The 14,769-nt window shown below is 40.5% G+C and overlaps 1 protein-coding gene across 3 annotated transcripts in view; it reads right to left on the bottom strand.

The window, feature by feature from the left end:
• The window catches only part of LOC134206799 (kinesin-related protein 9-like), a 294,183-nt gene that overhangs the window by 109,809 nt on the left and 169,605 nt on the right, over positions 1 to 14,769 (bottom strand). For 2 of the 3 annotated variants that reach the window (XM_062682529.1, XM_062682530.1), the window contains exon 2: positions 7,136 to 9,006. The exons of the other annotated variant lie outside the window; for it this stretch is intronic. In XM_062682529.1, the coding sequence (XP_062538513.1) occupies positions 7,136 to 8,835 (1,700 nt within the window). In that variant the 5' untranslated portion in view covers positions 8,836 to 9,006. The remainder of the gene's footprint in view (positions 1 to 7,135; positions 9,007 to 14,769) is intronic. 3 annotated transcript variants of the gene reach the window in all.

Below are 14,769 nucleotides of genomic sequence, written 5' to 3'. Positions count from 1 at the left end.
ATTGGATTGCATTTGGATTGGATTTGGATTGGTTTTAAATTGGATTTAGATTGGATTTGGATTGAATTTAGAATGAATTTGGATTGTATTTGAATTGCATTTTGATTGAATTTGGATCGGATTTGAATTGGATTTGGACTGGATTTGGATTGGAATTGGATTGAACTTGGATAGGATCTGAATACGATTTGAATTTAATTTGGATTGGATTTGGACTGGATTTTTATCGGATTGGGATTGAATTTGGACTGTATTTGGATTGGATTTGAATTGCGTTTGGTTTGAATTTCAATTGGATTTGGATTGGATATGATTTGGATTGTATTTGATTTGGATTTGAATTGGATTTGGATAGTATTTGGATTGAATTTGGATTGGATTTGAACTGGTTTTTGATTGGATATGGATTGGATTTGGATTGCATTTGGATAGGATTTGATATGCATTTTATTATTGAGTTTGTATTGGATAAAGATTAGATTTTAGTTGGCATTAGATTTGATTTTAGTTAGGATTAGTTTGAGTTTAGTTTAGTTTAGAGTTTATTTAGTTTTAGTTTAGTTTAAGTTTTTAGGATTGGAATTGGATTTCGATTTGAATCTGAAGTGGACTCAGATTAAATTTGGACAGTACTCGAATTTGATTGGGATTGGATTTGATTTGGATCAGATTTGAATTGGATTAAAATTTGATTTGAATTTGGTTATGATTTTAAATCCAATTGGGATTGGTTTGGATTTTCAAATCCAATTCGAATTCAATCCGGTTCAAATTCAATCCAATTTCGATAAAAATCAAATCCAAGTTCAATTTTAACCAAATCCATTTCAAATACAAATCAAATCCAAATACAATTCAAAATCAATCTAAATATAATCCAAATCCAACCCATATCCACTCATAATCCAATACAAATCAAAACAAAATCAAACCCAAATTTAGTTGACAACCGATCCAAATACAATCCAAATCAAATCAAAACATATATAAAATCCGAATCCAGTTCAAGAATCTGTTAAAAGGCCGAAAGTCAAAAGGTCGATGGACAAAATGTCGAAAGGACAAAAGGTCGAAGGGTCAAAAGGTCGAAGGGTCAAAGGGTCGAATGGACAAAAGGTCGAATTTGTATCATAACGTCGAAGGTCAAATGGTCGAAGGACAAAAAGACAAGGAATGAGTAGTGAAAAGAGAGACGTAAGAAAAGAGTAATGAGCATAGGTAAATGAGAAGTGAGAATTGATAAGTGAGAAATGAGAAGTGAGAAGTGAGTAGTGATAAGTGAAAAGTGAATAGTGAATAGTGAGTAGTGAAAAGTTAGAAGTGAGAAGTGAACAGCGAGTAGTGAGTGAGAAGTGCGTAGTGAGAAGTGAACGAGAAGAAATGAGATTCTACTTCTCAAGTGACAAGTGACAAGTGAGAAATGTGATATAAGGAGTGATAAAAATGAGAAGTTAAAAGATAGAAAGAAGGAGGGTGGAAAAATATACGGTAAGAAGGGAAAAGGAAGAATGAAGAACAACAAAGGAAGAAAAAAGAACAAAAAAGAAAGAAGAAGGAAGATGGAAGAAAGTAAAAAGAATGAAGAAGGCGAGAAGATACAAGGAAGCAAAAAAAGAAACAGGGAATGGGAAAATAGAAAAAAAGGAACAAAGAAGAAAGAAAGAAATAAGAAAGAAGGAAGGAAAAAGGAAAAAAAGAAGAAAGAAAGAAGGAAGAAAAGAAGAAGGAAAAAAGAAGGGATGAAGAAGGATGAAAGAAGAAACAAGGAAGAGAGAAGCAAAAAAGAATAAATGAATGAAGAAGGGAAAAGAAGGAAGAAATAAAAAAACAAGCAGAAAGAAAGGAAACAAGAAGAAAGAAAGAGAAAAGAGAGAAATAATGAAGAAAGAGAGAAGAAAGAAAGAAGAACGAAGGAAGAAAAGAGGAAAAAATAAGGAAAAAAAGAAGTAATAAGGAAAAACGGAGGAAGAAAGAATGAAGAATGACAGAAGAAAAAAATAAGTAAGAAAGAAGGTAGAAAGAAAAAAGAAACAAAAATAAAAAGGCGGAAGAAAGCAAGAAGAAAAAAGAAAGAAGAAAGAAGTTAGAATAAAGAAAGAAGTTAGAAGGAAAGTAGAAGAAGGAAAGAAGAAGGAAGGAAGACACAAGGAAACAAAAAAATAAGGTTGAACAGAAGAAGCAAGTAACAGGGAAGGACGAAAGAAAGATGGGGGAAATAAAAAATAAAGGGAGAAATAAGGAAGTAAAATGGAAGAAAGAAGGAAAAAAGTAGGAAGAAATTAGGAAGAAAGAAGGAAAAAAGAAGGGAGAAAGAAGGAAAAAGAAAGGAAAAAAGAAGGAAGAAAGAAGAAAGAAAGACGGAAGAAAAAAATAAGCCAAAAAGAGTGAAGAAAGAAAGAAGGTAGAAAAACTGTTTCCTGAAAAACTGAAAAAAGAAAGAAAGAGAGAAGAAAGAAGTTAGAAATAAGGAAGGAAGAAAGAAGGAAGAAGAATGGAAGGAAGAAGTAAGAAAGAAAAAGAAAGAAGAAAGAAAATAGAGGTTAAACGGGAAACAAAATAATAAAGAAGGAAGAAGAAAGAAGGGTCGACCTTTTGACCCTTTGACCTTTTGTCCTTTCGACCTTTTGTCCTTCGACCTTTTGACCTTCGACCTTTTGTCCTACAACCCAGTTCAAATCCGATTCCTATCTAAATCCAATCCGAGTGCAGTGCAGAAAAAAAAACAAATCCATTTCGAATCCAATCCAAATTCAATTCAAATGCATTTCAAATCATATCCAAATCTAATTCGAATCCGAACCAAATTCAATCCAAATCCCGCCTAAATCCAATCCAAATAAAATCCCATCCTACTTCAATCTAAATCCAAAACATATTCAAATCCAAATCAATTCGAATTTAATTCCAATTTATATCCTATCCTAATTAAATCCAAGTGCAATTCTAATCCAAAACAAATCCAATTCAATTCAATCCAATGTTATCCAATTCAAATCCAATTCTCACCAAATCATCAAATTCAATCCGAGTAAAGCTCAAATTAAAATCCAAATCTCTATCGAATCCAATACCAATCTTATCCAAATAAAATTCGAATCCTATCCAAATGCAATCAAAATGTAGTCCAATTCCGTTCCAAATTCAATCCAAATCTATTTTAAATCCAAATCCGGTCCAAATTCAATCCAAATTCGATCGAAAACTAATCTGAAACCAATCCTTATGTAATCCAAATTCCGTCCCAATCTTTATATCAAATCCGAATGCAATCCATATCCAATTCAATGCAATCAGAACCCAATCCCAATTCAAATCCTATCCAAATCCAATCGAAATGCAATCCATATCAAATACAAATCCAATTCGAATCCAATCCAAATTTAATCCAACTCCAGCCCAAACCCAATCTAAATCCACTCCAAATCCGATTCAAATTCAATCCAATTCAAATCCAAATTCAATTTTAGCCAAATCCAATCCAATTTTAAATCCAAATCAAATCCAGATTTAATTCAAATCGAATTTAATTCCAATCTTAATACAATGCCAATCCAAGTCCAATTCAAATTCAATTCAAATGCAACTCAAATCAAATCCAATTTAATTTCGATCCAAATTAAATCCAAATCAAATCTGACTCTAATTCGATTCAAATCCAATTCCAATCCAAATTCAATTCCAGACATATTAAATCATTTGCATTGGATTTAAATTGAATTTGGATTCTATTCGAATTGAATTTAGATTTGGATCGGATTCCAATTGGATTTGGGCAGGATTCGCATTTGATTTGAATTGGGATTCATTGAGTTTTGATTGGGTTTGTAGTGAATTTGGAATGGATTTTGATTGGATTTGAATTGGAGTCAAATTTTATTTTATTAGGATTTTTGCTGGATTTAGTTTGAATTGAAATTGGATGCTGATTGCATTTGAATTTTGAATTGAATTGGATACAGATTGTTTGTTTTTATATGGATTGGAGTTTTTCTGTTAGTATTGTGATTTTTTTATATTGAAAATAAGTTCATCGCATGGGATTTGGGTTTGATTTGAATTGGAATTCCGTTGTATTTGGACTGGATCGATTAGATTTTGGATTGGATTTGAGTTGGAGTTGTAATGGATTTGGATCGAATTTAAAATGGGTTTTGATTAAATTTAGAATGCTAGAATGGATTAGAATTTGATTTCGAATAAATTTTGATTGAATTCGAATTGGACTTGGATCAGATTCCATTGGGTGAGAATTCAAATTGTTTTTTTTTTGACAGGAATTGGATTGGATGAGTGGAGTCTGATTTGAATTGGATAACATCTGGATTGAATTTGGATTGTATTTAGATTGAATTCCGATTATTTAAAGCTATTTAGAATTTTGAATGAATTCGGACTGCATTTGGATCAGATTCGATGGAATATGGACTTGAGATTGTTCTATCAACCAGATTTGGATTGGATGGTGATTGGAGGGGACTTTCATATAAGGCTGAATCACATCAGGCTGAAAACTCGTAAGGCTGAACACGAAAGGCTGAAGAATAAAATTCTTACATAAGGCTGTAAAACAAAAAAAACTGAAACACGAAAGGCTGAAAAATCATGAGAAACAGATTTCAATGGAAGAATTTACATTTGACGTGATTAGGGGCGCAAACGGAAATAAACCGAAATCTTTTTGCTATTTCTTGTTGTTTTTCAATTTTGATATGCAATCCTCATTTAGTTGTTTGTACAGCAAAAGGAATGTGGATGAAGTATAGAAAAGAACACTTTATTAGACTTATTTATTGTTCTTGGTTCTTGCATTTGGGTTTTGATTCTTGTTAAGACTACATATTTCTATATTTGTTTTTCTTTATTTTTCATTGATTCTGCCTTTCTTCTTTTTTCTTCCCCCTTCCTTCATCTGTCTTCCTATTTCCTTATTTCTGCTACATTCTTCTTTTTCCTTCTTCCTTGTTCTTTCTTCCTTGTACTTTTTTCCTTCTCCTTTCTTCCTTATTCCTGATTACTTCTTCTTCCTTCCTTCCTCTGTCTTCATTCTGTTTTATTCCTATCCTAGTTCCTTCTTTCTTACTTCTGCTTTCCTCCCGTTTTCTTCTTTATTCCTTTCTCTTTGCTCTTTTTTCTTTTTTTCTTCATTCTTATTTTTTGGCTTCTGCCTCCTTCCTTCATCCTTTTCCTTCTTCATTCAATCTATCTTTTTTCTTCTTTCTTGTCACCAGTTTTGTCTGCCTTCTTTCTTCTTCTTTCTTTCTCTTTTTTCCTTCTTTTGCCTTGCTTCTTACTTCCTTTCCTTTTTTATTTTTTCTTTCTTCCTAGCTACGTCTTCTATCGTCCTTGTTTCTTCCATATTTCTTCTTTCGTCCGCCTTCCCTCTTCCATCTCACGTCTTCCTTTTTTTTTCTTCTTTTTTCTGTCTACTTTTAACTTCCTTTTCCTTTTTCCTCTTTCCTTTTACTTTATTTCGTCTAGAAAAGCTGTTTCCACTGCATACAATTTAGCCTCAAACAAGAGGAATTTGAGTCTTTCAACCATGTGCAGGGTAAAGTTAATTTTGTTATAATTCAAAAACAATTGGACGATAAATCCTTGAAATACCACAACTTATTGCCTAGCTTAAAAATGGATTAAGCTAGGGCTCGGTTTGGTAGATCTAACACCGTAAACCACTACGTAAAAGTGATCTATCATCTTTACGGGAAATACTTTGAGTCTTTTTGAGTGCAGCCTTATGAGTATTCAGCCTAATGTGTTTCAGCCTTTCGTAGGAGACCCGGATTTAAATAGGAAATTGATTGAATTTGGATTGTAATTGGAACATATTTAAATTAGATTTGGATTGGATTTTGATTGAATTTGAACTGAATTTGTTTGAATTGGATTGAAATTAGACGTGGATGTTGTTTGCATTGGATTTGAATTTGGTTTGAATTGATTATGGATTGAATTTGGATTGATTTTGGTTTGATCGAAATCGGATAAAATTTGATTTGTAATTAGATTGAAATTATTTTAGATAGAAACAGAACATTTTATTTTAAATGTATTGTAGTACATAATACTCGATTAGAATTGAATGGATCAGAATGATGCTGATTGAATTTGATTGATTTCGTCAATATATTACAATTTTGTATGGCAATGGTTTTAATTTGGTATGGATTGCTTTTTAGTTGTATGCAGGATTGAAGCAATTATCGGTCGGCTTAGAACTGAAAATATATGAATTGACTTTTGGTGATTTCATTAGATTTAAATTAAATCAAATTTAACTTTGGATGTTGATTTGATTTTAAGTTGTAGATTAAACTTGACTTTAGCGTCAGAATTTTATTAAGACAATATCCGCAATGAGCCAGACTACGATATTTTTTTAGTTATATTTATTTATTATTATTTTGGGGGAAATTTGTTACTTCTTTAATATTTTATGGCCAAGTTTTATTATTTGAAACGGATTAAAACGTTTATAATAATTTGTTGATTTCGTCGATGATAAGGATAATGTTAATAATAATATGATGAACATTTAAAGAAAATTCTTCAAGAAAACTGATGATGATTTCTATTTTATTAGTCTTTTCAATTAATTCTTATTCTCCCCTCCTCATTATCTAAAGAGCTATAAGACAAAATAAGGAATGGTTATTTGTCCGTTCGATCTTATTAAGCAGATATACAAAATACAGTTAGGATGGCCACATGTGTTCCATTACATGTAGCAGAATAAACAAGAAAGGGACGAACTCCAGCAATTCAATGTTGCCTCTATCGGTCTATGATCTAATAACACCCTAACAAGATAATTAGAATTCAGAACCCACAAAGTTCAACAAGTCCCCAACCGGCAAACAGCTTTTCGATTTCGTAATCCACCAACTACTGCGAAGCTGGTTCACCCATTCAAAGCGAACCGTACTTGGCAACATCACTGCTGCTGGGCCATAAACCAAAGTCAGCCCAGCAAAAAACAACTCCAACCAACAAGCCATCCACTGGGCCGCACCAACTAGCACCAGCGCTCCATGTGTGCAATAAATTAAACTCAATTTAAAAACATTGTGTCCCCTCCCATTCTAGCCAAGTTACCCGCCGAGCCGATGCTAATATGTATGAGAGCAATACTCACTCTGAATTATCGGACGTGGGCCCCAGAACGCCAGCCGCCGCCATCGGTCCGCCGTTCCCGCTGCCGTGCTGCTGCTGCGACTCATGCTGGTAGGGCAACCTGTTGCATTTGGGAACCCACGTGGCGACGGCTACGTACACGGTGGATCGCTCGCCCTCCATCTCGTCACCACCTTCGTCGTCGTCGTCGTCCTCTTCGCCGTTCGCAATTCCGTTCTCGTTACCACTGCCGCATCGATCCGGACCCGTCGACACCGCCATCGGTTCCACGGGACCAGCATCCTCCTCCACCTCGTCGCGGTTGTTGTTCCGGGAATCGTCGAGCAACCGAGGTCTACTGGGGCGTCGCTGTCGGCGCAGGTGCCGATTGGCGCCGCCACCACCACAACCACCACCTCCGACGTGGATGCTTTCAAATTTGTAAAAGTAATTGCTATGGTTAATGTTTCTATACTCAACTATCGACGAGGTCGCCGCAGTTACCGACGAGCTCGGCTTGGCCAGTGGCGGCAACAGGGGTGAGCCCCGGTTTAGGCGCATTCTGGGCGTCTCCGGTAGGCTTTTGGTGAAATCTACAAACAAGTCTTCGTTGGATGGCTTTCGGGAGAACTCGTCCCCGTAGGCGGACAGGCTGACCGTATCGGAAGAATTGCTGCGCCGCTGTGACTGACGGGAGGGATACTCCGTGGGGCGCACTTCCGATATCGAGCGCCTCGGTTGACGGTAGAACTCGTTCTCGAATGGCAGTCCGTTGGGGAACTTACTGGAATAGGAACTACTACTACTGCTACTGCTGTGCGTGGAGGTCTTGACGGTCGAGGTGTTGGTGTTCAGTCCGTTGCTGAGGGCCGAAGCCATCTGAGCCACGTACCCGCTGGGGGCATTGCTCTCCCTGTACAGCTTCTTGGTGACAATTTTGTGCGCGACACAGCCATTGTTAATACGACTATTACTACTATTGGCACAGCTGGTGCTGCTATTGTTGCTACTACTACTGCTGTTGCTATGGGTGCTACCGACGCACGGCTTGGTGGCGCCCCTAGCTATTGGTTTGTTAACATTGTAAACGCGCTTCTGAGATCCGTTCGAGGAGGTAATGAGACCGTCCGCGGCGTTGCCGCGGGCTCCAAAGGCCGGGAAGGAAGCTTTTAAGGCACCGTTGTTACTACTAACGCTATTGGTATATTTTGGCACAATCGATTCCACCGAGGTCCCGGAACTGCCCGGAGACTTGGAGTGTAGAGAGCAGAAGTTGGACGTCGTCAGTTTCTTGTTCCAGTTGTTCTGCTCGATCCGCGTCGAGCGGATTATTTGCGGCGATTGGAGAGGGGAGTTCAGTCCAATCTTTTTGGTACTGCTGCTACTGGCACAGTTACCATTCGTTGTGTGACCGCCGTTGGAAGTCAGAGCTTTTCGACAGCTGCGAGGTGTCACGGCCAGAACTCTGGTGTTAGGAAGATTTTCTTGATTTTTCACCGAGGACGTGGACTGACCGCCTCCTGCCGCTCCACTTGCGGATGAAGCCGTCGACGAGGTAGCCAAAGATCGAGTTATTACCCTGTTCGGCTGAGCTGTGGTACTGATTGTCGCGATCAGACCCCGATTCAGTCCACCGATGACCGGACTTTTCGGGATACCGGCGTTGGTCGTACGGAACGATCCGTACTGCCGGTTGAAGGACACCGCATGCACGCTGGACATTTCTGCTTGCTATCGTTGTTCAACAGTTCAACTCACACGCGCACTTCACATTCTTCTTCCGTAGAAAACGGCGATTCTGACTGTCGCCTTATTTTATCTCTCTTTATCTATGATGCAACATTTCACTTGAACATCTTCCACTTCATTACGATTCGTTTTGCTTCACTTAAACTACCAAAGAGAAAAACAAAGTGATTAAATTTCCTACTCACAGAAGCCCGATAACACACTTGAACAATCCAGTCGATTGTGTGTGACCGGACTGGAACGCACCGAAGCCAACGAACAAGTTGGTGTCATTTTCCGCAGAACTTTGATCACTTTTCTTCGAAGTGCGGTTCATCACCGCACATGTTCGTTCGTTCGTTCATTTATTTATTTGTTTACACACAGCCAGGGTCCGGCAGAGCAAATTTCACACCACATTGGTCATCGTCGTCATCATCATCATCCGAAGCAATCTACAACATTGCCCCCCCTTATCGTTAGTGCTCTCGTTTTGACCGTTCTGTAGTTGTTGATTCACTTATTCGCAGTTTGATGTCCTATCATACATCATATTTGTTGTCATGAATAACTGAATAAACGCGAGGCGGAGAAAGCTGACCTCCGTCTTCCCCAATCAAAACAAACAAGCGAGAGAGATAGAATCGTGATGGATTTTTTTCTTCTAACCACTCAATAAGGAAGACATTCGCTGCTGATGATGTTGTTGTTATTGTGGAGAAAAGGTCAAGTGAGGGAGCAAAGTGACGAATGCTTGCCCCTGATATGGACCAGAATCCGAGTTGCACACGGGGCGCGAGATAAGAGAATTGCCGTGAGAATGCAACGCAACACGTGGTGCTCGTGAGTTCAATTATTTCGTTTTATTAATAGGGAGGCATCTTAAAAGTAGGTTAGTTCGGCTATTGGATTGATTAGATTGAACTTTCATGTAGAACAAAAGTGTCATTGGTCAAATGACTTGTGACTTTAATTCACATAATGTAATTAAGATCATCAACGATGCTGACTTTGTTTTGTGTAAGTTAATAAACATGAGATTTGGTGAAGCTTCTACTGAACAAGAACAAACCTTTTGTATAAAAAAATTATCATGATTCCGTTTATTTCGAATTGTAACAGTTACCTGCTAGAGCCAGGCGATTGCTACAACACAAGAAATGAATGGAAAGAAACAAAGTAGGAGAAAAGGCGAGCCTGGGATTTGAGTTGAAGCCACGACCTACTGCGTATGAGGCAGAAGTGGTAGCCATATGAGATGGGCACCAAATCCGTTTAACAAAATAAAATTTTGAAAAAAAATGAAAAAACTATCAAAAATTTAAAATTTTCTTCGATTTTTATGAAGAATCGAAGAAAAAAACTACAAGGAACAATCTTATGATCGGCTGTATGGACTGTAGACACATAATCACGAAGATAAGCAGAACCCATACTCAACATGAATCCAACAACTGGCTACATATCATAATGATCTCCTACTCAAAACAGCTTGCTCTTTGTGACGCTATCATGTATTAAAATCGCATTGAATCGTATTAAAATCTTAAGAAATATTCGCTAAAAATGCAGTAAACAAGATTTTATGACCGAATTTATGCGTTGAGCCATTTTGCTTTTGCAAGTGCATTAGGGACCCTTTTCCTCTACCCAATCGATTCCGTAAATGAGTACATGCCATTAAGCAACCAAATGGATCGGTAGATTTACTTCGTTGTACGAGAAAGGCAAAAATCGACCTAAGGCGGGTGTTGAACCTGGACCCTCCACACTTAGTGCATCTCGACTGACGCGCTGGACTATATATCAGATGAGGAAAAATCCGACCAAACGCTATCATAATCCACGTTTCATGCTATGTGGATGTGAGAGTCACCATATATTCTCATGTGGAACAGGGATAGCAATGAGTGATACAAGTGGAATTAGCAACAAGCAAATTTGTGTCCTTTTCCGTCATCAAGCTAAATTGAATCAGGAAGTTTCCGTGTGTCAAAGTTATATTGCTGTACACGATTCATATATTTGTTCGAGGAGGAGCTAATGAGATTATTTTAGAGTTTAGATGTATTGATCGATACCAAATAAACTGACTTAATGCAATGAGCTGGCATAACAAATATGAAATTCTCTGATCAGTTTGCACGCAAGATTTGATACAAAACGCTTCATACAAAGAATGTCACACAACATTTTTTTGGGTGTCAAGTCAATTTGAAAGTTATTTCCTTAGTCCAATTTCCCCAATTGTCCAATTGGTCTCCACAGTGTTTATATGTGGAGAAACGGCGAAAGTGCATACTGGGAAAGTTCAAAGTTTGCGACTATGCGAAATTGTGGTGATTTGTGAAGACATCCAAATCCGTTCAGAAGTCGATCTAGAGTGCGATGCTGCAATCATATTAGCATTCGACATCTAAACTGAATAATCATCATATAAATTTGCGAGCAAAGCAAGATCCAGCTAATAAATTAAAATTTGAAACAAATAAAAAAAAATAAAGAAATCATCGAAAACTCCAAATTTAATATTCGAAGAACTACAACTTCCCATTCATCTAAAACAATGGTTCGCTGGCCCCAGGGGAACCTCAGACAAAAATGCTTAATGGCGAATATATTACCATTCCACTTAAAGGGGAACAAAGATTGACAACAAATTACTACGTAAATCCGTATTTTTTAAAATGAGTGTTTGTGGTATTTCTCGGTGTTGCACTATCACAATCTCATTTTTTTTTCGAAGGACGGAAAGAGACAGGCGAGATATCGCCGGTGATAAACCATTCAAATATGTAGCTCTTCTCAATGCCCAATTTGTCTTGAGCCTTTAAACTTATTATTGGTTTTGATAATTGTTTTATGTTTCATTCCAAAACTTTGTATTAAACATAATATGCATGGCGATATCAAAGCCTATGAAAAGCTCAGTAGCTTCGTTGCAAAAGTCTACTTCGCAGCCTTTCGGAAGCCTTCTCCCGGGCAGCTCGTAAGCCTCCTTTCAATAGGCTCGGAAGCCTGCATTCAAGAGGCTTGGAAGCCTATTTTAAAGAGGCTCGGAAGCCTATTTAAAAGAGGCTCGGAAAAGGATCAAAAGCCTACTTTCAAGAGGGTTGGAAGCTACCTTCCATGAGGCTCAGAGGCTTCATGTCTATAGGCGCGAAAGCTTCCTGTCAAGAGGCTAAGGAGCCTCTTTTCCAGAAGCTTGAAAACCTTCTTTTAAGAAGCTTGGAAATCTCCTTTCAAGAAGCTCGGAAACCCCCTTTCAAGAGACTCGGAAGCCTACCTCCTTTCAAGAGGCTCGGAAGCCTACCTCCTTTCAAAAGGCTCGGAAGCCTCCTTTCAAGAGGCTCGGAAGCCTCCTTTCAAGAAGCTCGGAAGCTTCCTTCCAAATGGCTCGGAAGCCTCCTTACAAGAGGCTCGTAAGCCTACCTCCTTTCAAGAGGCTAGGAAGCCTACATCCTTTTAAGAGGCTCGGAAGCTTCCTTCCAAATGGCTCGGAAGCCTCCTTTCAAGAGGCTCGGAAGCCTACCTCCTTTCAAGAGACAAGGAAGCCTATCTCCTTTCAAGATGCTCGGAAGCCTCCTTACAAGAGGCTCGCAAGCCTCTTTTCAAAAGGTTCGGAAGCCTCCTTTCAAGAGGCTCGGAAGCCTCCTTTCAAGAGGCTCGGAAGCCTCCTTTCAAGAGGCTCGGAAGCCTCCTTTCAAGAGGCTCGGAAGCCTCCTTTCAAGAGGCTCAGAAGCCTCCTTCAAGAGGCTCAGGAAGCCTCCTTTCAAGAGGCTCAGGAAGCCTCCTTCAAGAGGCCTCAGAAGCCTCCTTTCAAGAGGCTCAGCCTCCTTTCAAGAGGCCTGGAAGCCTCCTTTCAAGAGGCCTGAAGCCTCCTTTCAAGAGGCCTGGAAGCCTCCTTTCAAGAGGCTCAGAAGCCTCCTTTCAAGAGGCTCAAGCCTCCTTTCAAGAGGCTCAGTAGCCTCCTTTCAAGAGGCCTGGAAGCCTCCTTTCAAGAGGCTCAGGAAGCCTCCTTTCAAGAGGCTTGGAAGCCTCCTTTCAAGAGGCCTGAAGCCTCCTTTCAAGAGGCTCAGGAAGCCTCCTTTCAAGAGGCCTGGAAGCCTCCTTTCAAGAGGCTCAGGAAGCCTCCTTTCAAGAGGCCTGGAAGCCTCCTTTCAAGAGGCTCGGAAGCCTCCTTTCAAGAGGCTCAGAAGCCTCCTTTCAAGAGGCTGGAAGCCTCCTTTCAAGAGGCTCAGAAGCCTCCTTTCAAGAGGCTCAAGCCTCCTTTCAAGAGGCCTGGTAGCCTCCTTACAAGAGGCTCGGAAGCCTCCTTTCAAGAGGCCTCGGAAGCCTCCTTTCAAGAGGCCTCGGAAGCCTCCTTTCAAGAGGCCTCGGAAGCCTCCTTTCAAGAGGCTCGGAAGCCTCCTTTCAAGAGGCTCAGAAGCCTCCTTTCAAGAGGCTCGGAAGCCTCCTTTCAAGAGGCTCGGAAGCCTCCTTTCAAGAGGCTCGGAAGCCTCCTTTCAAGAGGCTCGGAAGCCTCCTTTCAGGAGGCTCAGAAGGCTCCCTTCAAGAGGCAGGGAAGCCTCCTTTCGAGAGGCTCGGAAGCCTCCTTTCAAGAGGCTCGAAAGCCTCCTTTCAAGAGGCTCGGAAGCCTCCTTTCAAGAGGCTCGAAAGCCTCCTTTCAAGAGGCTCGGAAACCTCCTTTCAAGAAGCTCGGAAAACCTCTTTCAAGAGACTTAGAAGCTCGGAAAACCCTTTTCAAGAGACTTAGAAAGCTTCTTTCAAGAGGCTCGGAAGCCTACATCCTTTCAAAAGGCTCGGAAGCCTACCTCCTTTCAAGAGGCTCGGAAGCCTCCTTTCAAGAGACCCGGAAGCCTCCTTGCAAGAGGACCGAAAGTCTCCTTTCAAAAGGCCTTTTTTGAGGGGCTCGGAAGCTTTCTTTTAAAAGACTCAGAAGCCTCCTTTCAAGAGGCTCGGAAGACTCTTTTCAAGAGGCCCGGAAGACTACTTTTAAGAACCTCCTCATGAGAGGTTCGGAAGCCTTCTTCCGGGCAGATCGTAAGCCTCCTTCCAATAGGCTCGGAAGCCTCCTTTCAAGAGGCTCGGAAGCCTCCTTTCAAGAGGCTCGGAAGCCTCCTTTCAAGAGGCTCGGAAGCCTCCTTTCAAGAGGCTCAGAAGCCTCCTTTCAAGAGGCGCAGAAGCCTCCTTTCAAGAGGCTCGGAAGCCTCCTTTCAAGAGGCTCGGAAGCCTCCTTTCAAGAGGCATGAAAGCCTCAATTAAAGAGGCCCGGAAGCCTTCTTTCAAGATGCTCAGAAGCCTCCTTCAAGAGGCTCTGGAAGCCTCCTTTCAAGAGGCTCGGAAGCCTCCTTTCAAGAGGCTCAGAAGCCTCCTTTCAAGAGGCTCAGAAGCCTCCTTTCAAGAGGCTCAGAAGCCTCCTTTCAAGAGGCCTGGAAGCCTCCTTTCAAGAGGCTTGAAGCCTCCTTTCAAGAGGCTCAGAGCCTCCTTTCAAGAGGCTGGAAGCCTCCTTTCAAGAGGCTCAGAAGCCTCCTTTCAAGAGGCCTGGAAGCCTCCTTTCAAGAGGCCTGGAAGCCTCCTTTCAAGAGGCTCAGAAGCCTCCTTTCAAGAGGCCCGGAAGCCTCCTTTCAAGAGGCTCGGAAGCCTCCTTTCAAGAGGCCTGGAAGCCTCCTTTCAAGAGGTCAGGAAGCCTCCTTTCAAGAGGCCTGGAAGCCTCCTTTCAAGAGGCTCAGAAGCCTCCTTTCAAGAGGCTCAGGAAGCCTCCTTTCAAGAGGCTCAGAAGCCTCCTTTCAAGAGGCCTGGAAGCCTCCTTTCAAGAGGCCTGGAAGCCTCCTTTCAAGAGGCTCGAAGCCTCCTTTCAAGAGGCTCAGGAAGCATCCTTTCAAGCGGCTCGGAAGCCTACCACCTTTCAAGAGGCTCGGAAGCCTA

This window comes from Armigeres subalbatus, chromosome 1 (assembly GCF_024139115.2).
Source record: "Armigeres subalbatus isolate Guangzhou_Male chromosome 1, GZ_Asu_2, whole genome shotgun sequence".
NCBI lineage: Eukaryota > Metazoa > Arthropoda > Insecta > Diptera > Culicidae > Armigeres > Armigeres subalbatus.
The sequence above is the reverse complement of the archived record's forward strand: the minus strand, read 5'-3'. Positions and strand labels throughout refer to the sequence as shown.